The sequence below is a fragment of the Garra rufa genome, chromosome 13, assembly GCF_049309525.1.
Source record: "Garra rufa chromosome 13, GarRuf1.0, whole genome shotgun sequence".
In the NCBI taxonomy this organism is placed as follows: Eukaryota; Metazoa; Chordata; class Actinopteri; order Cypriniformes; family Cyprinidae; genus Garra; species Garra rufa.
Window position 1 is genome coordinate 6,584,123 of NC_133373.1, and position 25,473 is coordinate 6,609,595.

At 35.5% G+C, this 25,473-nt stretch overlaps 1 protein-coding gene across 4 annotated transcripts in view; it reads right to left on the minus strand.

The window, feature by feature from the left end:
• ppp1r13bb (protein phosphatase 1, regulatory subunit 13Bb) overlaps positions 1–25,473 on the minus strand; it is a 69,746-nt gene that overhangs the window by 17,682 nt on the left and 26,591 nt on the right. For 2 of the 4 annotated variants that reach the window (XM_073853142.1, XM_073853140.1), the window contains exons 3-9: positions 25,145–25,292; positions 22,608–22,727; positions 21,200–21,270; positions 7,671–7,772; positions 2,121–2,295; positions 1,317–1,513; positions 22–186 (exon numbers count right to left, since the gene is read on the minus strand). In XM_073853142.1, coding sequence (XP_073709243.1) covers positions 22–186; positions 1,317–1,513; positions 2,121–2,295; positions 7,671–7,772; positions 21,200–21,270; positions 22,608–22,727; positions 25,145–25,292 — 978 coding nt within the window. Of the gene's footprint in view, positions 1–21; positions 187–1,316; positions 1,514–2,120; positions 2,296–7,670; positions 7,773–17,011; positions 17,095–17,178; positions 17,382–21,199; positions 21,271–22,607; positions 22,728–25,144; positions 25,293–25,473 lie in introns of those variants that run through there. The other 2 variants (XM_073853144.1, XM_073853143.1) reach the window with 2 other exon arrangements.

A 25,473-nucleotide genomic window follows, 5' to 3' on the forward strand; every position in this document is an offset into this window, starting at 1 on the left:
AATGCACACTCCTGTCCTTACTGGAAGGTTTTCTTTTTGACGTGCCTCAGCTTTTCTCTTGTATAGTCGATCTCTAAGCTCATTGATACGCTTGTCCATCAGTGTCACCTCCATGTTTCTCTTATTCAACAGCTCTTTCTGCTGCTGAAGTTTACTGTTCTGCTCCTGATTCAGCTTATTGCGTATCTGATTGGGAAAAAACAGCAAAAGTAATGATCAATATTTTCACTGATAGAAATTGAAGGCACATACTAGTAAAACAGACATACACAGAATAATAAATGATCGAGATCTATGGGTATGGCTGTTTGCATATTTCTATACAACAAGTCCGATCTAAATCAAATGTCAACAAGTCAACAATTGTGAATTTGTGGAACATCAAAACCACCAGAATTTTGTTCTGTTACATATAACAAAAAAACACTAAAATCAAATCAAACCAATTAAGATAAAACAATCAAATCAAAATAATTCTAAAATAATACAAATATTAAATGCAATTGAAATAAAACAAAAAATAAAATCAAAACAAACAAGAATAGAATAGAAGAAACAAATCAAATCAAAATAAATATAATAAAATAAAATAAAAAAATAAAATAAAAATATAGTGAAAAAATTCATTAAATTCAAAGAAAAATAAAATAAAATAAATATAAAATAACATTTAAATAAAATCAAATGAAAATATATAAAATCTAAATTAAATAAAATTTAAATTTTATAATAAATAAAATCAAAGCAAAATAAAATAAAAAAACAATCAAAATAAATTAAAAATCAAAATAATAAAATAAAACAAATAAAAAATAAAAATAATAATAAAAATAATAAATCCAAAAAAATAAATAATAAAATTAAAAAATAAATTAAGACAATATAAAATCAAAACAAAATAGAATGGAAAAAAACAAAACAATCAAATCAAAATAAATATAAAATAAAAAAATCAAATAAATATAATAAAAATAGCATAAAATTTACAGCAAAATAAAATAAAATAAATAAAAATAATCAAATAAAAAATATAAAATAACATTTGAATAAAATGAAAAATAATAATAAAAAATACAATAAATTGAAATAAAAATAAAAATCAAAACTAAATAATAAAATTTAAAAAATCTAATCAAAATAAAATAAAAATTGTAAGACAATATAAAATCAAAACAAAATAGAATAGAACAAAATAAATAAAAAATAAAAAATATAAATAATAAAATCTAAAAAATAAATAAATAAAAAAATAAAATAAAAAAATAAATCAAAATTACATAAGATATCAATCAAATCAATTAAGTGCATGGTCATACCTGCAGCTCCTGGTACAGTTTGCGGAGCTCCAGGGCAGCAGTGCCGGTGACCTGACCCCCGAGGGTCTGCAGGCCATTCAGTTTGCCCCTCCTCAGGTCCTCCAGCTGCTGGCTGAGCTGATCCACCCTCAAGACGGCTGCCTGCAGCTCTGCCTGCTTCTCCTGGAACAGCCCACTGATGTGCTCGATCTCTGCAGCTAACAGACCACAGCAGAGTTATACACATGCAAACTTGCGTGCAAACACACAAGCTGACATACTTCCTCCATTACTACAGTATTATTATTTAATGTTCACTGAAAATGTAATGTATGGCTGCACATGCTACACAGGAGCTCTTGCAAAATGCAACACTAGCAGGCAATTCTATTCTAAATAGTAAATATAGCCTAAATGCTGACACAACATGAATAAACCACCCAGCTAAGGGTTAAAACTAAAGAAAAATGAGACAATCTTTACCATTCTGCAATAAAGTACTAATATAACAATCCACAAAAATCCTTAAAACACCCATCTCCAGCACAGTGGACAATCCCATCTGGAGTTGCGTGTGGGAGAATTTGGCATTATGTGAGATCATTACAATTCAAACTACCACAGTCCTAATCCTGACCTCATGGCATGTGTTTTCATGTGTGTATGTGCTTGCAGTTGCAGTTGAAAGCTCAGTGCTTTCTCACGCAACTGCTTACATGAAACAGTCTGGCTTAATATAGCCACATCACAATCGCCAGCAGTAACCAATGCTGTTTCTACTCGGATGAATGCTGAAGTTAGCGCTCAAGGAAGTACTGTACATACACAGGTTTCCATTGATGACTTTGCTGTAGTCCACTTGCCCCCTCATGGCCCGGATCTTTTTGAGTTTGGCTTCCTGACTCTCCACCCTCTCCTTTAACCTTTGTAGCTTCTCGGTCTCAGACACAGCCTGCTGTTGCCGTCGCTCCTGCTGCTTCAAATAGCGTAACCGCTGCTCCTATGGACAGAATATATACATGAATATGTAAAAAGTAATAAGGTAGCAAACAGTAATGTTTTTTCTTTTTCCTTTTACATTGCTTTTGTAAAGTTTGGGATCAGCAAGATTTTAATGAATTCTTTTATGCTCATCAAGGCTGCATTTACTTGATCAAAAATACAGGAAAAAACTGTAATGTTGTGAAATATTATTGCAGCTTAAAATAATGGTTTTCTATTTAATATATTTTAAAATATAAATTATTCCTGTGATGCAAAGCTGAATTTTCATCAGCCATTATTTTAGTCTTCAGTGGCACAGGATTATTCAGAAATCATTCTAATATGCTTATTTATTACTTATCAATTATCAATGTTGGAAACAGTTGTGCTGCTTAATATTTTTTAGAACCTGCGATTCGTTAAAAAGAACAGCATTTATTTAAAATAGAAATATTTTCTAACAATATAAGCCTTTGCCTTCACATTTTATCAATTTAACACATCCTTGGTGAATAAAAGTATTAATTTCTTTCAAAAAAGAAAGAATAAAAATTGACTAACCACAAACTTGTAAATGGTAGTTTAAATATTGTTACAAAAGATTTCTATTTTAAATAAATGCTGTTCTTTTTACCTTTTTATTTATTAAACAAAAGGTTCCAACAAAATATTAAGCAGCACAACTATTTTTTTGATAATAAATCAGCATGTTAGAATGATTTCTGAAGGATCATGTGACACTGAAGACTGGAGTAATGATGCTGAAAAAAAAAAATCTGTATTTTTGATCAAATAAATGCAGCCTTGATGAGCACAAGAAACTTCTTTAACAAAACTTTAAAAATTGTACTGAGCCCAAGCATTTGAACGGCAGTGTATGTATAAAGAGCCTATAGGGTCAGTGCCATTACTTCAGTGGTGCACAGCCTGTTTAAGCCTGGGGCATCTGCAGTACCCTAACAGAGCAAAGTGCATTCAGGACAACGTGATACGATCCTGTCTTTTTGTCGAAAGATGGACAAGCTAGTGATTTACTGTCAATGTCAAGCATGGAGACATTTGCTATTAAGAGCAGCAGTAGTACCTTTGGGAAAAGATGCTGCTTACAACGCTGACTTATTGAGTAACTAAGTGAAAATAAAAGCAATTAGGCACTTTGAGTCATTTCTTTCTCTATCTGCAGGGAACGCAAACAGATGCAGCAAAATGGAAACAGTGTCTCTGAGTGAGAAAACTAAAAATAGCACATGGTGGACTTTCAATGACTGGAGGCTCAGAGTCATCACAGTACATCGACTCACAGCAATATTAATCCGAACAGCTCTGAGATCAGCATTCCTGTTGGGTCTGATCCTGGAACAGTGTGTAAGTGTGAGCAGTTCTAGATTCCACACGTTGCTCTTTGTTGAATGAAGAAACAAAGCTATTTAGCGCTTGCATGGATGAAAATGCCTGGCATGGCATACAAAGCATGTCAGAGTTGTTTGCTACATAATTGGCATTTTTGGTCTCGTTCAGTTTTCTGCCTCAGCCTGTGGTTCCCATGACTAACAGCCCTATAATGGTCAGAACAACCTGCTGTAATGACCTAAAAATGGCACTGAGGAAAACAAAGATGAGGTCAGTAACTTAAAGCATCTAATAACAACACTACGCAACGATAATAAAGAGCTTACGCTGCTTCATAAACAAAGTTAGAGGTTTACCCAACAAGCAGCTGTGTTTTGAATAATTACAGGGATATTTAACCCATTAATACCCAATATTTTGTATCTCAGAAAACAACTTGATTACAGTTATTTGCATAACATAATATGGACAAGCAGGGCAGTTCATTTGTGTACTTTTTCATTTAAATATTATTTATATTAAGCCAGGTAAAATTAAATTGAGCGCAAAAAAGAGTGCTTTTGCCAGGTGCAATTATGAGTAAACACCCAGAATGTGAAACGGCAATGTGAATTAAATCAGCACCAAATTATATAATCAGCTGTCAACAGCTCATCCCATTTCCTAAGGTTGCCTTCTTGTTTTTAATAACAAATGAACAGTAGAAGACCCTTTGGCAACTTTAGTTACCTGCCAGCTTAAATTAATAAAAGTAGGCTTAAACTGCACCCTTTAGGGTGTGTTCAGACCCGGTCAGGTTTGGTTCGATTAAAGTGAACTCTGGTACGATTGCTCTGTTAGTATGGTTCATTTGAGTAAGTGTGAACGCTGCCATCCAAATCTGGTGCACACCAAACAAGCGAACCAAGACCACTAAAAAGATGGGTCTCAGTCCGCTTCCAAAGAAACTCTGATGCAACACAGACCAAACACTTCTAAACCAACCAAAAACAGAAAGGAATGACAAAATGCGAAGCTATGCGACATAATTTCACGAAGGGAACAAGCGAGCAGAGCAAATGAGCAGAGGTTAAACGTGGAGCAACGAAGAGGTAAAGTGCCTTTTATGAGCTCTTTGTGGTGAAAATAAAATTATATATACATGCAGTGAGCACGCTTGGTCCAGCAGACAGCATTAGGTGTATTCGCTTTAAGTCGAACGCACCTTTTCGTTCAGTTTGGAGTGTTCGGTAAATTCCGTCACAAAATATACGTCATTCAACCCGACCAATCAGGTTGTGAACGTATCACTATACCTTTAGGTTCGGTATCTTTAGGTTCGCTGTCAAAAATGCCAGTCTTAAAGCTAAGCGAACCAGGACCAAAAGTATCATTTTCCTTTTTGGTCCGGACCAAATCAACCAAACAAGTGTGAACACAACCTTAAAGGAGAACTCCGGTGTGATATTGACCTAAAGTGTATTGAATCATGATACCGAGTGTGAACGTACCTTGCATATCTCATCTCGGTTTGTGTCCAGCTGTCCGAAATCTGGGGTCAGTTAGCCGATGCTCACAACAGGTTGTCAATGAGAGTCAATAGGGCATCGAAGAAGCCATGTAAATAAATCACTGTTTTACGCCATTTACGAGGCACAAAGTAGCTCTACACTTCATTGGTAGACTTCCAAGGGCCCTGACATTTAAAACGAGACAATTAGAACTCAGAAAAAGCACCGGTAGTTTATTTACAAGTAGATTTCTACAGACATTTTCCACCAGGAACAGACCGGTCGCCGCCATCTTAAATTTAGTCACGATAAGTCGAGTGTCGAGCACGAAGGAAACTACAACCTGATAAGTTGATAACCTGATAAATTCCTTGTTGCTCGACACTCGACTTATCGTGACTAAGTTCAAGATGGCGGCGACCGGATTTTCTCTTCCAGTTACCGTCTATATAAATCTTCTTGTAAATAAACTACCGGTGCTTTTTCTGAGTTCTCAATGTCTCGTTTTAAATGTCAGGGCCCTTGGAAGTCTACCAATGAAGTGTGGAGCTACTTTGTGCCTCGTAAATGGCGTAAAACAGTGATTTATTTACATGGCTTCTTCGATGCCCTATGGACTCTCATTGACAACCTGTTGTGAGCATCGGCTAACTGACCCCAGATTTCGGACAGCAGTGGACAAGACGAGATGAGATATGCAAGGTACGTTCACACTCGGTATCATGATTCAATACACTTTAGGTCAAAATCACACCGGAGTTCTCCTTTAAATGTTTACTGACTTTTTATTAGCAAAAATAATTTTACATTCTATCTGAAAAATAATGCCAACATTTATATATGGTACACTATGGAAGCCATTTCTGCTACTAAATACATTTTTTTTTTTTTAAAGGTAATTGTGACTTTTTATCTCACAATTTTGACTTTTTTCTTCAGAATTTCAAGATATAAACTCGAGTTATTAAACCAGAATTGTCATATAAACTCACAATTCTGACCTTACTTCTTGCAATAGTGTGTTTTCACGACTATATTGGCAGCACTAAACATAAACAGTGCCACTGAACCGAACAAAGCTCGCAAATTTTGCTGACTATTGCTGCTGACAATGGTCAATAATTGTCATGGTTTGAGTTGTACTAAACGGTTGGCCCGGGAAAAACATTTGGAGTAATATAGACTACCAAAAGTTATAACAAATCAAGGAAAAGAGTGCAAAAAGCTGTCTGAGGAACAAAAGGCATCTGTGGTTGGCCAAACTGAATTGGATTTCCAGGGCAAGAATCTTGACCACATTCGTGTTTGTTCTTATCATTTCCGGTCAGGTAGGAGAAATATTAGGCTAAAATCTTAATTAATAATCCTTGTACGTGTCTTTACCACCTATTAACGTTAGTTTGTCAAAACATTGGGCCCTTTCCAGCTTACTAAGTCCTTCTCTATATCATTTTGCAGCTTCCACACGTTTTTCCCGTGGTTAAGGCAGCATTAATTAGCAGCATAAATTGTGCATATTGTAATTGTGCATTTTCAGTAGTACATTAACAGTACAATCCACGCTGTTGTTTACATCAGAGTATCACCAATATAGCTGCGCATCCAGGTAACTGACCAAACCATGACGCAAGAGCATTTATATCTCACAGTTGCAAAAAATGATCACTCTGCTTAAAAGGGCTAAAAAGAATGATGCTCAACATCCACAGCACCCATAAGATCAAAACTGAAACCATTTGTGACGTTAAACCACAAAACCAGAGATGAAATAAATAAGCTTTCCTGAATAAATAAGCTTACCATTGACGTACGGTTTGTTAGGATAGGATAATATTTGGCTGAGATACAATTATTTGAAAATCTAATTAAAAAATTTATTAAAACTAATCAAAAATTAGTTAATTTTGACCCATACAATGTATTTTAGCTATTGCTACAAATATATCCATGCTACTTTTAAATTGGTTTTGTGGTCCAGAGTCACATTTAATGAAAATAACTGCATCTATTTTTTTGTCTATGACAAAACAGTGGGGTACAAAAGATTGAGACAATAGTAAAAATTATTTTGCAACATTATTAATAAGAACAAATAATAAAGTTACAAATTAACTGACATTTGATTAACAACCTTAAAATGAAATACTCTAAAATATGAAAAATAAAGCCAAAGCGTACCAATACATATGGAATTCAAGAGCGTTTACCAAAGATATATTCCTAAAGTTCACCTGCTTGCTATCTGTACACTCCACAACTGTAAGTACAGTTCTATCTAGGTTTAATGTTGACCAATGAACAATGAAAAAGCTCAAATTATTTGCCAATTTCTGGTAAATGCCACCATAGTCAAAACCAGTAGTCATTCTGATTAAAGGCTAAAGAAATCATCCACAACAGCAATGAAAAAAAAAAAAACATGCCAGTGAATTAATTAATGCCAATGTTTGTTTTAATAGCAAATTCTAACTGGAGGCGTCTAGTCCCTGCACAGATGAAAACAATAATCTATAAAAAGATGCCCATCAAAGGACACATCTGAGCGTGTTACCTTAGCGACAAGCATCTGTTGCTGGGCCTCAATTTGCTGCTGCTGACGAGTGGCCATCTCCTGCAGCTCTGAGAGAGTGAGCTCCACACGAGGGTTTCCCACCTACACACAGAGAGAGAGAAAGAGAGAGAGAGGCAGAGAGAGAAAAAAAAAAGAGGAGGGGCAGTCAGGCCAAAAACAAAATACATGCACACAAACAAGATTTCAAAAATGACTACAGCGATAAATGACACAGAGGAATGAGAAACAGACACAACCGTGTATCTGCAGGGCTCACTGTAGTGAGAGCAAGGTGTGAAATGACCTGTGGCCAAGTAAACACTCTGAGCTTAATTATAGCAGGAGTGCTAATGTTAAACTCATGGGGAAGAGGAATGGTGACGCTTTTAGCCGAAAGGGTCTAAAACAGGCCTGCGCCAGAGACGCATCCCAGAATCCCACTCTGTCACTCTGCATTCTGGAAGATAAGAGCAAGTTGTCCGTCACCGCGGCTGTCGCCAGGGTGTCGCCATGGCAGCAGAGCAGAACTGCCGTGTTGTGAAGATTAAAGGCACCAAAATACTCAGATGGCATTTGGCGTGATAGACTGCCATTTGGAGCAATCAAGCAGAACTGAGGTCGATTCAAGGCGGCACGGTACATGATGTGAACATGGAATATAAAACGCAGTTATGAAATATCACGAAGTAGTAGTGTAGGATGACTCACTTAAACCTGAAGCAGAACAACCTGGTTCATGCTGAGCAAAAGTTTCTCTTGGAATTCAAATTTTCTATTGTCTGTGGCAATATAGCAATGCTTCCATTTGCTAAAAAGCCAGCCGTCCGTTTTGTCTCTGGGCTGTCCTGAGCAAAAGCCATACTGTACAAGTGCACTAACACAGTGTTCATGGTTGAAGCTGGGACAGGCATTAAGGTTATATAAGGACTAGAGGCAATCAGGCACATTTGGTGGAGTCAAGTTTGTTCATCAATTTTGCCAATGTTAACTACAACATGTCAAAAGTTACACATTTGTTGACATTTAATTACCAATCTAGAAACTCAAATATTTGTTTAAGTTTTAGAATTACACTATAACTTATTTTCTTCTAAATAATTGATTTGGAAAAAAAGGAAAATTAAAACAACAACAACTAATGCACTACTTTTAAAAAGTTTAGGGTCAGTAAGATTTTTACTAATGTTTTTGATGTCCTCTTATGCTCACCAAGGCTGCATTTATTTAACCAAATCTAGAAAACATTGTGAAATATAATTACAATAACAATGCACTTTATTACTGTAATGGTAAAGCTGAATTTTGATTCTCATTACTCCAGTCTCACATGATCATTCAGAAATCATTCTAATATGCTGATGTGGTGCTAAGAAATATTTCTTCTTATTATTATTAGTGTCATCAAAACTATGGAAGCCTGTTTCCACTACTGAATAAAAAATAACTAACTAAATAAATAAAAAAGGTTATTGTGACTTTTTACCTCACAATTCAGATTTTTTTCTCGCAAATGCAAGTTTATTTCTCACAATTTAGATATAGATATAAATTTGCTATTCTGAATTATAGTCTAATTTTGAGGGGGAACAAAGACTAATGTTCTCAGAATTGCAAGTTTATATTTCAATTGTGTGTTATAAAGTGACAATTTCGAGACATAAACTCGCATTTCTAAGAAAAAAAAATATAATTTTGAGGTATAACTCGCAATTCTGAGAAAAAAAGTCACAATTCCGATATATATAAACTCACAATTCTGAGAAAAAAAGTCACAACTTCGAGATATCAACTTGCATTACTGAGAAGTCACAAATTCGATATAAACTTGCATTTCTGTAAAAAGTCACAATTTCGAATTATAAAAAAAGCCACAATTATGGGATAAAAACTCAATTCTGAATTTTGAGATGATAAACTCGCAATTCTGAGAAAAAAAGTCACAATTTTGAGACGTAAACTCACATTTCTGAGAAAAAGGTCAGAATTGTGAGTTTATATCTTGCAGCTCTTATTTTATTTCTCAGAATTGCGACTATCTCGCAAGTCTAAGAAATAAAGTGAGAAATGCGAGTCTGTATCACGCAATTGAGAAAAGAAGTCACAATTTCGATATATAAACTTATAATTGAGAAAAAAAGCCAATTTCAAGATATAAACCTGCAATTTGAGAAAAAAAAGTCCATTTCAAGATGTAAACTGGCAATTCTGAGAGGAAAAGTCAATTTCGAGATATAAACTGGCAATTCTCAGAAAAAAAGTCACAATTTTCGAGATATAAACTCACAATTCTGAGAAGTCACAATATCAAGATATAAACTGGCAATTCTGAGAAAAAAAAGTCACAATTTTGAGATATAAACTTACAATTGTAAGAAAAAAGCCAAATTCAAGATGTAAACTGGCAATTCTGAGAAAAAAAGTCACAATTTTCGAGATATAAACTCACAACTCTGGGGAAAAAGTCAATTTTGAGATATAAGCTCGCATTTCTGAGAATTTTTTTTTTTTTTTTCACAATTTCGAGACAAACTCGCAATTCTGAGAAAAAGTCACAATTTCGATCAAATCTGCACAATTTTGAGATATAAACTCGCAATTATGAGAAAAAAAAACATTTAAGACCGTGCTACTTTTTTCTGGATTCTGGAACAGCAAAATTCACCACATGACTGCTTTCAGTAGCTTGCTTTTTTCACTGACAAGATTTGCTACCCAACAAAGGTTAATATACTCTGCTGCATCGATGCATCATGGAACAGAATCAATAGCAATCTATTAGCATTAATACTAACATCAACATGCATGAGCACACAGCACGAGAAAGATACTGTGGTGATGTTTGTGGCGTGGTATTGCCAGGTCACCTACAGCCTATGGCTACATCTATTCTTATCCAAGTTAATACCATGATCTATTTCCATAATTCATGGGTAGTATTTCTTCCACCATGATGTGATGGCTGAAAACATGTCTGTAATTATCTCATATTGCATCAGTGCTCACGTCTCACAATTTCTTGCTTTTGTTGATCTCTATGCTTTAAATCATGTGAAAACAGTCACATATAATTACACAATGGAATCAGTATAGTAGTTTTAGCTGTAGGAGGTTAGAAAAACACAGTGTAAATACAATAACATCTGACATCATGCAAAATAATTGACTTTTTCTCAGAAAATAATGTCAACTCGACTTCTTTTGTACACAAAACCATGTTACCACATAACTGAGATTAATAAAAAGAAGATTTTAGATAGAAATTAATGCTTTTGTTCAGCACTGACAAAAAAATGTTCAAAAGAGACAAGTAAATGCATTTATAATTTACAAACCTTTTCAACCAATATAAAAAAAAACTATTTTTAAAAATATTTATATTGAATGGCAGTTCATTTATTTATATTTTTCTCTATTTAAACCCCATCTCAAAATCAACAGCTACTGTTTTCATTTACAAAATCAAAAACCAAACAAATGCCAAACAACAATTGTCAACAAATACCAAATAGATCTGAACAGGTCTGTCACTAGAAGTGTTCCTCTCTTTCAAATTCAAAGAGATTGTGCTTGTGCTCCGCTCAATACAAAACTGTCCCTTCCATTCAATTAATTATTAGCGATTGCTGAGAAAAAAAAAGTGTGCTTTTCCTGGAGCAGAAGGCCCAATCAGGTCTGGATCAAATCAACTGTCATTTCACATCAGAGTGAGGGATTGAACTTTTTTTCCACTGCCACCACTTTTCTTGAGACTAAGACAGGCTATATATCAGATAGACCAAACATCATTTAACCCTATAGCTCAAATGTGACCCTGGACCACAAAACCAGTCTTAAGTCGCTGGGGTATATTTGTAGCAATAGCCAAAAATACATAGTATGGGTCAAAATTATTGATTTTTCTTTTATGTCAAAAATCATTAGGAAATTAAGTAAAGATCATGTTCCATGAAGATTTTTTGTAAAATTCCCACTGTAAACCTATCAAAATGTAATTTTTGATTAGTAATATGCATTGTTAAGAACTTAATTTGGACAACTTTAAAGTTGATTTTCTCAGTATTTTGACTTTTTTGCACCCTCAGATTGCAGATTTTCAAATAGATGTATCTTGGCCAAATATTGTCCTATCCTAACAAACTATACATCAATAGAAAGCTTATTTATTGTGAAAGCTTATTTATCTTTCATATGATGTATATATATAAGTTTTGTAAAATTTAACCTTATGACTGGTTTTGTGGTCCAGGGTCACAAATGTGTTTGAAGCCACCAAAACTTAGAAACAACAATTTCAGTACTTCAAACAACCAACTTTGAACTGTTTTATAACAAGAAAGAGCTACACATCTTACCTGTTTTTTTTTTTTTTAAGTTCAGCTTCCCTCAGCACAAAATACTCGAGACTTGATCAATAACGACACAGATTTTCCCATAACCACGAGCTCCATGGCAGATCTCCAAATATCATTAAAGTTGAAACGACTTGACTTAGTTTGCTAGGGAATGATTCATGGCTTAAAGGCCAATTGTGTCAGGCTCTGTTTACCCACACAGGCGACTCCGTATGGCTAAATCACATGGGTTGTAAGGAGCCCATCTCCATGGCAATGTGGCACAAGAAGCGACATTCAACAGGCTGATTTGATTATCCATTTCTGAGATGGTTCTGTCAGACTGCATGATCTTGGCTGCTTTTGTCCTTCCGTAATCTTTTTTTTTTTTTATACCAGGTGCGGTTGTACAAAAACACTTTACTCGCAAATGCATGTTATAAAGCGAGAATTGCAAGATATGAATTCTGATTAAAATAAATATCAAACTCAAAATTCTGCACAATTTTGAGATAGAAACTTGCATTTCTGAAAAATAAAGAAACATTGAGATATAAACTCTGAGAAAGAAGTCAATTTTGAGATATAAACTGGCAATTCTGAAAGAAAAAAAGTTTTTTAACAAACTCACAGTTCTGTTTGATAATATCGCTATAAACTCGCAAATCTAAAAAGTCACAATATCGAGACATAAACTGACAATCCTGCGAAAGTCAATTTCGAGATATTAACTCGCAATTCTAAGAGAGAAAAAAAGTTTTTAAACAAACTCAGTTCTGAGACTTTTTTTTCTCAATATCGATATAAATTCGCAAATTTAAGAAAAGCCACAATATCAAGATATAAACTGGCAATTCTGAGAAAATAAGTCAACGTTGAAATTCTGAGTGAAAGAGTCTCACAATTCTGACTTACTGCAATTGCATGTTATTAAGTCAGAATTGCAAGATATGAATTCTGAAAAATAAACAATTTCGAGATAAAAACTTTTTTGAAAAAAAAAATCAATTTTGAGATAAAAACACTAAGAAGTCAATTTCGAGATATTAACTGGCATTTCTGAGAAGGAAAAGTCTATTTCGAGATATAAACTGGCAATTCTGAGAGAAAAAAAAAGTCAATTTCTAAATATAAACTAAATTTTAAGAATTTTTTTTTACAATATCAATATAAACTCGCAATTCTGAGGTCACTATTCCGAGATATAAACTCACAATTCTAAGAAAAAAAAAGGTTACAACTTTGAGATAAACAATTCTGAGGAAAAAAACCCTCACAGTTGTGAGAAAAAAATGTCACTATTTCGAGAAAAAAACTTGCAATTCTGAGAAAAAAAGTCAATTTCAAGATATAAACTCACACAATTTTGAGATAAAAACTTGCAATTCTGAGGAAAAAAAAAGTCAGTTTTGATATATAAACAATTCTGAGGAAAAATAAAACATTTTTGCAATTCTGAGAAAGAAGTGAATTTCGAGATATAAACTGGAAAAAAAAAATAATAATAATAAAATTCTGAGAGAGAAAAAAATTCGCAATTTCGAGACTAAAAAACTAAACTAAAAAAAAAAGTGGCACAAGGAGTGCCATAAATCAGACTGTTTTGATTACCCATGTCTAAGTTTTTTTTGTTTTGTTTTTTACCAGACAGGGTTGTAAAAATACAGCCGTGGATCTCTAGGGAAGGTAAGAGATCTTTCATCCGTGGGGCGAAACTCAATGCTTGTTAAAACAATAATCGGCCCTAAGAGGTCAATTAAGTAAAGATGGTTTTTATTAAAAGAGCAGGTTTTATATTTCCTGGGGCCTAGCTGAAGTTGGAAGGCAGTTTCTTTATGTCACTGGTAAAATGACCAGCAAGAGATCAAGAATGAAGACTTTGCTCGCTGTTTTCTTGCTTTGTAGAAAGGCAGAACAACAATTTCTGTGTTTAGTTTCTAGTTCTAGTTAGTTTCTAGTTTAGCAGTTTATTCAGTTCAAGATAAAGGCAAAGGAAGCAGGTCAGTGGCTAATAACTTGGACTTAAGGGCCATGTACTATAGATCATGTGCTACAGAGCTGCGACAGCGTGCATCTTCCAGATGCTTCTGAAGTGATGGAAGCCTGGGACAGTCCTATTTCCTAAAAAGCCATTTTAGACATTTTGTAACTTCAACCACACGCTGGTCTCTCCAAATAAAAAAAAAAGTCTGACTAAAAACGTCAGCAATCCTGTGCAAAATAATTGGCAAAAGTGTTTCTGCGGGACACCTTTTTGCTGTTGCAGTGCCTAGGGCTTTTACAGAAATAGGTGTATTCCCCATTTCAGTGGTATCTGTCATGAAGTCAGGATTTTGCAATTTTAAAAAAATGCCTGAAAGTAACAGCTCTGTTGATGAGATTTTGAATTTTTTTTAATTCTCCATCCACCCCAAAATTGAATTGCAGGACAAACTCTGGCATTACAAACTGTATTTCCGCAGGGCAGTGTTTCCCAATCAAAGCTGCTTTGGATGTAATGTTACACGTTGCCAAAGCCCATTAGCCAAAGCTGGCCGGTGAAATATCAGATAAAAGTTAAGCTCGTCCTTTGACAGAAATATGATTTTGATGGTACGGTGCACAACCAAGGAGTTTTATAACAAGTCGAGCGATATAAGTATCCATCCTTCATCACTTCAGAGACTGCACCCACACGGACAGCATGTTCAGCTGTGACTCTTGGCATGGAGGAAGCAGACACATAATCCGCTTTCCACACCAAGATTTAGACCGGCGCTCATTTTTTGGCACTGGCCCGAAAGCTGTACAGATCTTAGAGAGGATGTAAAAGACAATCAAACAATGTTATGATAAGCTGTACAATACAATATCAGGACTGTGATCTTATGTGTGATCATCCACCAACAAAACCAGTCTTAGGTAGTACGGGTATATTTGCAGCAATAGCCAAAAATACACTGTATGTGTCAAAATTATCAAATTTTCTTTTATGCCAAAAATCATTAGGATATTACTTAAAGATCAGGTTCCATGAAGATATTTTGTAAATTTCCTACTGTAAAAATTTTTGAATAGTAATGTGCATTGTTAAGATCTTAATTTGGACAACTTTAAAGGGAATTTTTAATATTTTCAATATTTAGAATTTTTTTGCACCCTCAGATTCCAGATTTTCAAATAAAGCAACATATTCAGCTTTCAGATAATGTATAAATCTCAATTTCAACCAATTGACCCTAATGACTGGTTTTGTGGTCCAAGGTCACATTTTACATTAAAGCATAAAAATTTGAAGACATAACTCTACCACGACCTAATTATCAGCAACAATGAACACTTAATACTAAACAGGACTGGGTATTGGCCAGGCTTTGAAATTAATGAGGGCTTGCCGCAAAAATGCCACCAATATTAACAAAATGCCTCCTAAATTCAAGACAAAGGGGCAAAAAATGCCCCTGCATGATTAAACACTGTATTACAGCTGTCACAATTAAAATGAAATGTGAAAATGAAAAGTGTCAATTTGCGGAATTACATTTCAATTCGCTCACAACTGCTTTTATGCACTGTTTTGTGCAGCATTGAGCCTTATAGCCAATCAAACGTGTTTCTGATGAACTTAGGAATGCACTGGCCAATCAGAAGTGCTTCGATAAGTCTGCGCTGAAACCGCTAGAGCGAATTCCCTAATTATAAACAACACAGTGCAGATATGATGTAAAGAAAAGATTAATTTCGTAGATTCAGTGAGGGAGTTTTTGCATTATTGTTTTGCATTATATTGTTTATATCGGTATTAAAAATTATTATTACAATATAAAGAGCAAAAATGTACAATAATGATTTTTGTCGTAATAGTGCATCCCTATGAGCTCCTGTTTTTTTACATGTATAATTTAGATACAATTTTAAACAGTCTATTGTTATTGACAACAGTTTAAAATGTTAATTAAAATAACTGGGTACATTTGAGTATTTGACATAAGGTGATGATAAAAATTGCCATCACTAATATAAAAAAAAAAAAATGCCCCTGAAAAGTATTGACCCCTAATGGAAAAGTTCATTTCTGAACATGGTTTTGATACTGATTGCTCAATTTGATTTTTATTCCAATGTATTAGCATATATTTCAGTTATAAATGTCATTTTGCTTAAATCTCTCTCAGCTACAATCTGTACGTTGTAAACATATACAAAATAAATAAATAAATAAATAAACTCAACAACCAAAACTTAGCGAGCTGTCTTGACTACTATATGATTAAACAAAACTAAATTGATTGTGGGATGAAATATGGGACAGATTTAGATTGACATGTGGTGCAGTATTTGCCACAGCAGTCACTTTGGATAAAAAAAAAACATATGCGCAAGTAAATAAATGTAATGAATTCTAACACAAACTACCCAACACTGCTAAACTGATAAGAAAAGCCAACAACTAACAAACAATCCATAAAAAAACTAAAAATCATGAAGTTGCATTCAAGTTTATAACACTCTTAAAAGTTTTTGTTTAAGTTGCATCAATGTTCCATGAAAAATCTTGAACATTAATGGAACCTTTCAAATGCAGAAAAGGTTCTTTATAGTTGAAAAAGTACTTAAGATTTTTAGAAGATTTTTAAAAAAAAGTTATTCATTGTTCATTGAAAGGTTCTTTGGGGAGCCATTTTTGGAACCTTTATTTTTAAGAGTGTACAGTTTTACTGGAAAAAGACAGAAAGTAAAAGAATAAAAGATCAAGAGACATTTTAAATACTTAAAATTCATGACGAATAGCATGAAGAAACAGCAAAACCTGGAACATTTAAAGCCCTGGAGAGCATATCTGCCCACACACAGGAACAGCTTCAACTTTATAAAACATGATCTGCCCACACAGTTCAGCGTTCTGGAGCTCATAACTCTGCATGCGTGATGGACAGACATGATCTTCCTGTATACGCATTGGCTCTAGCGCTATCACATTCCATAGTGCAGCCTATTATCACACAGACTCAACACAAGAGAAAGACTTACAGCTCTTGTTACGATCCAAGTTCAATAGACCACACACACAGATTCAACAACGGCTGATTTATCCATAGCAAAGCATTGGAAACCTGTGAATGTTCATAAATGTATTATTGAAATGAGATCTTGTGTAGGAAGGTTTCATTCTGCATTGAGAGCAGAAGCAGCCTTACCTTATAGACTCTCCCTGGGGGCAAAAAGTTAGTCCCGGACGTGTAGATGAGCGAAGTGTGCAGGGATAGAGTGATGGGATGCAAGAGGAGACAAATTAACAAGTAGAGGGGAATGACAAAAAGGACTGAAGGTGCCAGCATGCACTGCCACGCTCCACTGCAGACAGGGCCACGGTGACCCTCTGACACGGCACGCGGCTAGAAAAGAGACTCTCGCTAGAGAAAACAGATGGAGTGACGGCAAGAGGAAATGAGGGAAAGGGGGCCACCCACTATTTCATAAAGAGAAAAATGTTCCCTTTTACAGGCTGGCCACACATTCAGGGATTTACCCTACTGTGAACGCTGGGCGTGGTTTAATGTGTGTGAGAGAAAGAGAGAGAAACATCTTCAGAGAGACACAGAAAGTCAGAGCAGAGAAACCACGGGGAGGATCCTCTTAAAAGCGGTTATGTCATGAAACGGTGCAATCTGCAAAATAATAAAGACGTAATGGAAGAATAACAACACAACTGAACATGTTATGAGGTTTTAAAGAATTCTACACACATATATGGGTGTCTTGCTGCTGAATCAGCAGAGTGTTTGTGTGCCAGTGGCAACTTGCCTTGAATCCTGGGAAGGGAGAAAAGGATATTACTTTAAGTACAGGGATGGGCTGCTTCTTTGGGATTGTTCGTGTTTAGAAGCAGACAGACTAAGATGAGCCCAGAGGGAGAAATCCGATTAAACATCCCAAAAAAATGTGCCAGGAGTTTTCTTAGCAAATATTTAGTCCAAAAACCTTTCCTGTCCTAGGGTGGACAACAGGACGTCATCACATTCAAGGAGAATTATTAGGCAAAATTTCATCCAGCAACAGTAAATGTGACCCCACCTTAACCTTAGAGGAATTTAAACACAGAAACTATCTCAACTGCCAATATACAAAAGCGTTTATGGGCCATTCTACAGAATTGGTGCAAAGTCAGAGTTGGAAACATCTTACCATCATAATATCCAAGATACACATTTCTAGTAATTGCGCAGTCAAATTTTTTTGGACAGTTTTGGAATATTTGTCCTCTCACCAAATTTGTCACTACCGAAACACAGCAGTAATAATTTAATAAGAACGGTTATATTGACCTATTAAAGATTTTGCTTACATCTACTTTGTAAATACATTTTTTGCTATTTTATTAAAAAGTTTTCAAAGGTAAATCAATAATTACAATTTTAACAATATTTAAAGTGTCAAAGGCAAAAAGTTGATCATACTGTTAGCTAGCACAGTTTTGAACAGTTGTACACATACAAAAACTAAATGTTATGGAATAACTCCCAAAAAAGTGCGCTTAATTGCAGAAAAAAGGTGGTGACGTTCCCTAAAAGGTGGTGGATTTTAAACACATTTATCTCAAAATGATAGGGCTATCTACTCAACATGCAGGATACATTTTTTTGCACAAAGTTTCAGAATTTACAAAGAAAATATACAAAAAAAAAAAAATCACTTTTTTACAGAATCAAAAAGATAGTTTGAAAAAACAACAATGGAATAAAATGCAAAAATTGTTTTAATATCATTGAAAATTTAGGGGTTAGGGTTCGGGGAAAAAAACAATGATTTTATATATATTAAGCTTCTGATATTTTAAATATTATTGTGGGTTAACCAAATGATCTTAGTAAACATCTAAGATTTGAATAGTTAAATGCTTTTTAAATGTGTTTTTTTGGTTCTGGGACAGCAGTTTGCACCAATGGCCCTTATACTGTATATCTGTATGAAGAGCCTTACCCATTCTCACCATCTTATTGGTTAATTTTATAATGTGAACTTAGCTTATTCTCACTAGAGTCAAAATATAATTTATGCATATATTAACATAAGCATTTCTATTTATGCAAGCTCAACTGTGTTGTTATACTCCAAAACATGTCTGAACAGAAATGATAACACAATGCAAGCATTCTTAACTTCTCAATCATTATCTTTTACAGTCGTCATCACATTCAAGGAGAATTATTAGGCAAACTTTCATCCAGCAACAGTAAATGTGACCCCACCTTAATCTAAGAGGAATTTTTAAACACAGAAACTGCCATCTCAACTGCCAATATACAAAAGCGTTTATGGGCCATTCTACACAATTGGTGCAAAGTCAGAATTGGTCAAAGTCAGAGTTGGTCAAAATTTCAGGAGCACATTCTAAACCATAAGCAAAAAATCTGATAAAAAAAATTAGTCTTCCCATTACGAGGTGATATTAGACTCCTTAAAGTGATTTACAGGGGAATTTTGTTTTTACCTTTTTTAATATGTTTAATGAGGCTCAGAGGTGGCATGAGTGCAATTAAATTAATAAATTCATGTTGAGATTAATGTTTAAATATAAAAGTTTGAATACAGAAATATTAAAGATTTAAATAACTGAAAAGATCTGCCAGCAGGTGGCGGCAAGACACTGATTTAATTACTGGATCATATCATTCGATTCTTTCAAAAGGCTGGTTCATTCAGGAATAAAGCAAGTGACTGTCTTTCTGAATGAGGAATTGAATCATTTCACTAGATTCGTTTAAAACGCACATTCATTCATAAACGAAACAACGCTGTGAGTGGAGATGCGCAGCGGCTCAGTTGTGACTTGTTTCAGACCATTTTTGATGACGAAATAGAGCAAAATCAGGCAATAGTGTTATAGTCAGGCAATGTAAGTCACTTAATAATAACTTCTTGTTTATTTAACTGTTGTATTAAATCAATATCTCATTTACAATCTCCCTTAAAAATTATTAAAAGCTGTCACTCATTTTAGTTAGCTCTATTATAATCAACAAAGCTCTCTATACTGCAATCACACTCTTATTTACAATCTCTCTACACTTTGTTTATGCAAGGATTCGTGAGATATGTCTATGATACATTACTCAATGTTGCAAAAACATGTAGAAACCTTTGAAGCTCCCCTGAGCGCAAACACAAATATGCTGATCGGGTCAGTCGCACATGGTGCTCCTAAATATTTTTTCATAGTCGCACACAGTAGTTTTCAGTGGCAAATGCGAGTGAAATGGTCACACTGTAGAGCCCTGAGTCAACTATCTTTTTCACGTCAACTTCTATAATGGCAGAGCAATTCTCATTCTGTCCTCACCCTCTGTTTCTTCAGTACAGATGGCAAATTAATCCTCGGTTGTCAAACTAAACCATTTAATCAAATTATACCGAGAACATTCAGGATCATGAACCAAACTAGCCAAACGCCACGGCTATATAAGTTAACCCTCTTGATTCCCCTTAAACACAAACAGAGTGTGAAAACGACAGCCATATGGCTACCTGACAAGACAGGCAGACAGGTGTGTTGTGTAACAGTCCCTACAGGAAGGCAGCACCTGTCAGAAATAAGTGTGTGCTAAGCACTGCGAGACTGGAGAGACGTCATGCCTGGGTGGCAACAGCATCACTAATCAGCTCCCACACCGACTAACTACCTGTGCCTTCACTCCATCTCTGAAGACCGAGACGGCTGTACAAAAATAAAAAAATTTAAAAAAGCACGCCCCCCCATAAACGCTTGGTTCTTCTTGTTGCATACGCTGGTGGTCTACAGTCATCTTTCTCCCTAAAGGTGAAATTAGTTCCGCTTTCTGGAGCCTGGCTTTTCCCCTGTTGGAATATGGGCCAGATGGTTGGAGGAGACGAGCGCAGTGGACCACTCTTTGCAGAAAGCCGATGACAAAAAGAATGAGTGATGTGACAAATGCTTATATGAAAGAAAATGGTGAGTGATTCTGGGACGTGACAGGTCTGGCTGCGTTTGGCTCGGGTTAAGAGAGAGCAACTGAATAACGTGGCGGTACTGAAGAGCGTCGACTTCAGCCAGCTGCTACTTTGCATTACAGTAAGCAGAAAAGCATAAGATAATATAAGCATGTGGAATTCAACCCCCCAGGATGCATTTGGAATAACCACAATGCTAAGATTAGAAAAGACGGCACACATTTTGATGAGGATGTGATATGAACTCACCCCGTTCTCGTTCTGCATGTCTGAGCTGCTTCCTCCTCTCCTGCTGGGCTGCTCCTGAGACTGCTGGCTCCCTAAGAGCGAAGAAATAAAACACAATGAGTCCATCAACAAAAAGCACTCAGTTGTGAAATATAATCATGAATGAACACAAAAAGCATCTATATGTACAATGTGAAATTTTAGCAAGCCAAAAGTGGCTGGCTGAACGGAGGCAGAAGCGTTGGAAGACTGGAGGAAAAGTTTAAAGGCCTGTTTGTTATTGCCATGTGACACTGGGAACAGAGCTTGTGCTTTTAGTGGATTACTGCTACTTTTTCCCCTCCCACACACTGGGGTTTCAGGTTTATGCCTTAATCCGCTCTAGTCCAAAAGTAACGCGAGCACTCACGTGATGTATCAGGCTGAAGTTTCCTTCCTGCTCGTCACTCGACTTATCGTGACTAAATTCAAGATGGCGGTGAACGGTAAATTTCCTCAAGGGACTGTCTGTATAAATCTTCTTGTAAATAAACTACCAGTGCTTTTTCAAAGTTCTCTATATCTCGTTTTAAATGTCAGGGCCCTTGGAAGTCTACCAATGAAGTGTGGATCTGCCTCGTAAATGGTGTAAAACAGTGATTTATTTACATGGCCAGTCCGATGCCCGATTCACCCTCAAAGACAACCTGTTGTTAGCATCGGCTAACTAATGCCAGATTTCGGAGTGCAGGGGTCAAGCCGAGATGAGCTATGAAAGGTAAGTTCACACTCGGTATCATGATTCATTACAGATTAGGTCAATATCACACCGGACTTCTCCTTTAATTGAATTTACAGGTCAAAAATTAGCCTGAAATATTCCACAATAACCATTTTCTAAATTACCATTTCATAATAGTTTCACTACTCTATAATAGTCTCAATTTGAAAGTAATTAGTCACACACAACTGTGTGCATTGTGTAACTGTGTGAATGTGTGTTTGCACCTGTCCGGTGAAGGCAAGCATGGACAGAGGCGAGGCAAAGTGTTTGATTATATAACCAGTAACATATTATTTAATCACCGCAGCAGTGCTGCCAAGGTTTCGCATATTTGTAGCCTTACTCAACTTACACGCTCTGTTAGGATATGCTTTGATTTATTGGATATGATTTGACTGTGGTAGACTTTTTCACAAGTCACTTTAATTTGAAGGCACTGACACTTCCAAAGCTACTTTGTGATCATTCATTTTGTCAAAAGCACAACAGAACCGAATCAAGAACAGAACCCTGCATTGTTCGGCCAGGATGTGCTTGTCTCTTTCTTTCACATGTTGGAGGCCACTGAAAAGGGAATGAAAAACATTCAGCCACCGTCAGCCAATGAAAGGAGAGCGGTAGTGGGCGAGACGTGGCCTGTATCCAGTCAAGTGGGAGTGTTCTTACCCTGATCGCTGCTTTCGGTAGGAGAGTCTTCGTGGCGCAGGTAGAACTTCACCTCTTGCTTTCTAGGGCCCCATTTTTGCAGGTGCTCATACATCATGTGGTCAAAGGGTATTGCTCGCTCTGGAGAGGGGGAAAACATTACAAATATATTTTTTTTGTTCCCAGAAAAAAAAAACTAAAATATCATATCATAGAGAGAGCAGGAGCAAGATCCTGTCATGCTTGAGGTGCGTTTAATTCCAAGTTACACACTTAAAGATACCAAAAGAGAAAGAACAGAGGGACAGACACAGTGGGATCAAGAGAACAAAGAAGATGTGAAATTGAATCAAACGTGGCGTCCAGCCAGAGGAATGTAGTGAGGCTGGGTGGGTAACAAAGACATGGATAGGGAAAAACAACATTTTGGACATTGCTAACAGGTGGAGGGACATCTGGAAGTCTGGCAGCCATCCAAAGGGGAATGGGATAAAACGACACTGAATAATAAAAAAGTAAGTATGAAAGAGGAGAATATCAGAAAAGCACACTCAGGGACAATAACAAAGAAAGTGAGAGCAGCCAAATTTAACTTAAAAAAAAAAAAAACCTGGAGACAAAAGCTTCAGCTACATGTTAAAAAAAAAAACACAAGAATATTCAACTCCTCATATGAGCAAAGCATTATTCAGTTTCACAACCAGCATTTTAGGACAGGAACTATTTGTTATTATAAACTATATTATTAGAACTGAATCCAAAAAAGACCACCCCCAAGTTCATATGTGACCCTGGACCACAAAATCAGTCTTAAGTAGCATGGGTATATTTGTCAAAATTATCCATTTTTCTTTTATGCCAAAAATCATTAGGATATTAAGAAAAGATGTTACATGAAGATATTTTAAAGATATATTGTAAAAATCCTTGCGTGAATATATCAAAACTTAATTGTTGATTAGTTATATGCATTGCTAAGAACTTTAAAGGCGATTTTTTTGCACCCTCAGATTCCAGAAAGAGCTGTATCTCGACCAAATATTGTCCTATCCTAACAAACCATACATCAATGAAATGCTTATTTATTCAGTCTTCAAATGATGTGTAAATCTTAATTTAAAAAAATGGACTCTTATTGCTGGTTTTGTGGTGCAGGTCTGTGTGGTGCATAAAGGTTCTTTATTCATTTATTTAATTTAACAATTACTAAAGAGCTAACATAAAGGGTTAATTTTTAAATAATTAAAATTCTGCCATTATTTATTCCAATTCTTGTGACTTCAAACCTGTACAACTTTTGTTCATTCTTTCAACACAAATTAAAATATTCTTCAGTGAAATCTGAGATTTCAGTTCCTCCATTTAAAGTCCATGTAACCAAAACTTAGATATAAATAGAGCAGTTTAATCAAAGTTTTCTGAAGATATTTGATTGCTTTAAATAATAAATTTATTGCAGGCTTGTATTCACATACACTACCAGCTTTTGGACTGTAAGAATTTATGTTTTTTAAAGAAGTCTCTGCTAACCAAGCCTGCATTTATTTGATCCAAAGTCCAGCAAAAACAGTAAAATTGTGAAATATTTGTACTATTTAAAATAACTATCTATCTGAATATATTTTAAAATGTAATTTATTCCTGTGATTTCAAAGCTGAATCTTTAGCATCATTACTCCAGTCACATGATCCTTCAGAAATCATCTTAATATTCTGAAAGTTCAGAAAAACAGCATTTATAGTGTAAACGGTAGTGTACATTGGGCACATCAAATATGTTAAACGTAAGTAGTGTTGTAGTTGTGTGGACTTTCAGTTGAACAGATTAGGAATGACATGAGAGTGAGTAATTAATGACAGAATTTTGATTTTTGGATGAACCGTTCATGTGATTCTTTTAATGATCAATTTATTACCCTAAATAAACATTAATTATCAATAATGACTGATATTCTGACAAAAAAGCCTGAACCACTGAGCACCACAAGAAATGATTTGATGAGGCAAAATATCCACTTAGTAGCCAGACACCAATGACGCATCTTGTGCGATCCATCACCTGCTGTAAAATAACCGGTCTCATCACGATTTCAATGACAGATGCAGTTCAAGATGAAAGGACACAGTGCTGATGGAAGGCCTTTTGAAAGGAGGCTCCCTGAGCAAAGATAACATTTCTGGCACACAGCTGTTTACACAAATCACTATCATCAAGGGAAATGGAAAAATGAAGGGGGGAAAAAATGGACCCATCTGTCAGAACAGAAGTAGCAGTTATGTCTGAAAGAACTAAGTGTGTTTTTCTTTGCAGCCAGATTATTCAAAATACTGAGCTTGAGCATCTTTGAGAGAATAAATGTTTTAATAAATGATTTCAAGTAAAGCGGAGTACTCTCACTGTCAATATTTTTCACTTTTTTCATTTTAGAACTGTAGTCAATTAACTCATATCCCGCAACCTACAATTACTGTGTAGATTTGCTATAAATAAATAAGGACAAAAGGGGATGGGGTTACAAATATTTTTGTTATGTGGGGAAAATACTAAAGAAACTTACCATTTCCACGCCAAACTTCTGCCAGGTGGCAGCCGCTTTCTCCTGGCTCTTTACAGAACTCAACCACATCACGACATGTTGTCTCTGGAGTGATGGGCACCTCCGTCAGCGCCTGCTCCCCATCACTCAAATACACCGTTAAAATCATCTGGGAGAGAAAAAGAGAAAGTATTTTTAATATTTCACACCAAACTTGGAAAAGCTGACATTCTCACTCACTCATACAACCACTAGGTGGCAGTGTCATTGCTCAAAAACAACTCAAACAACATCAGTCATGGATTAATTTGCTATTCGGTTATTTTTCCCCACCCATCATGCTGTGTCTT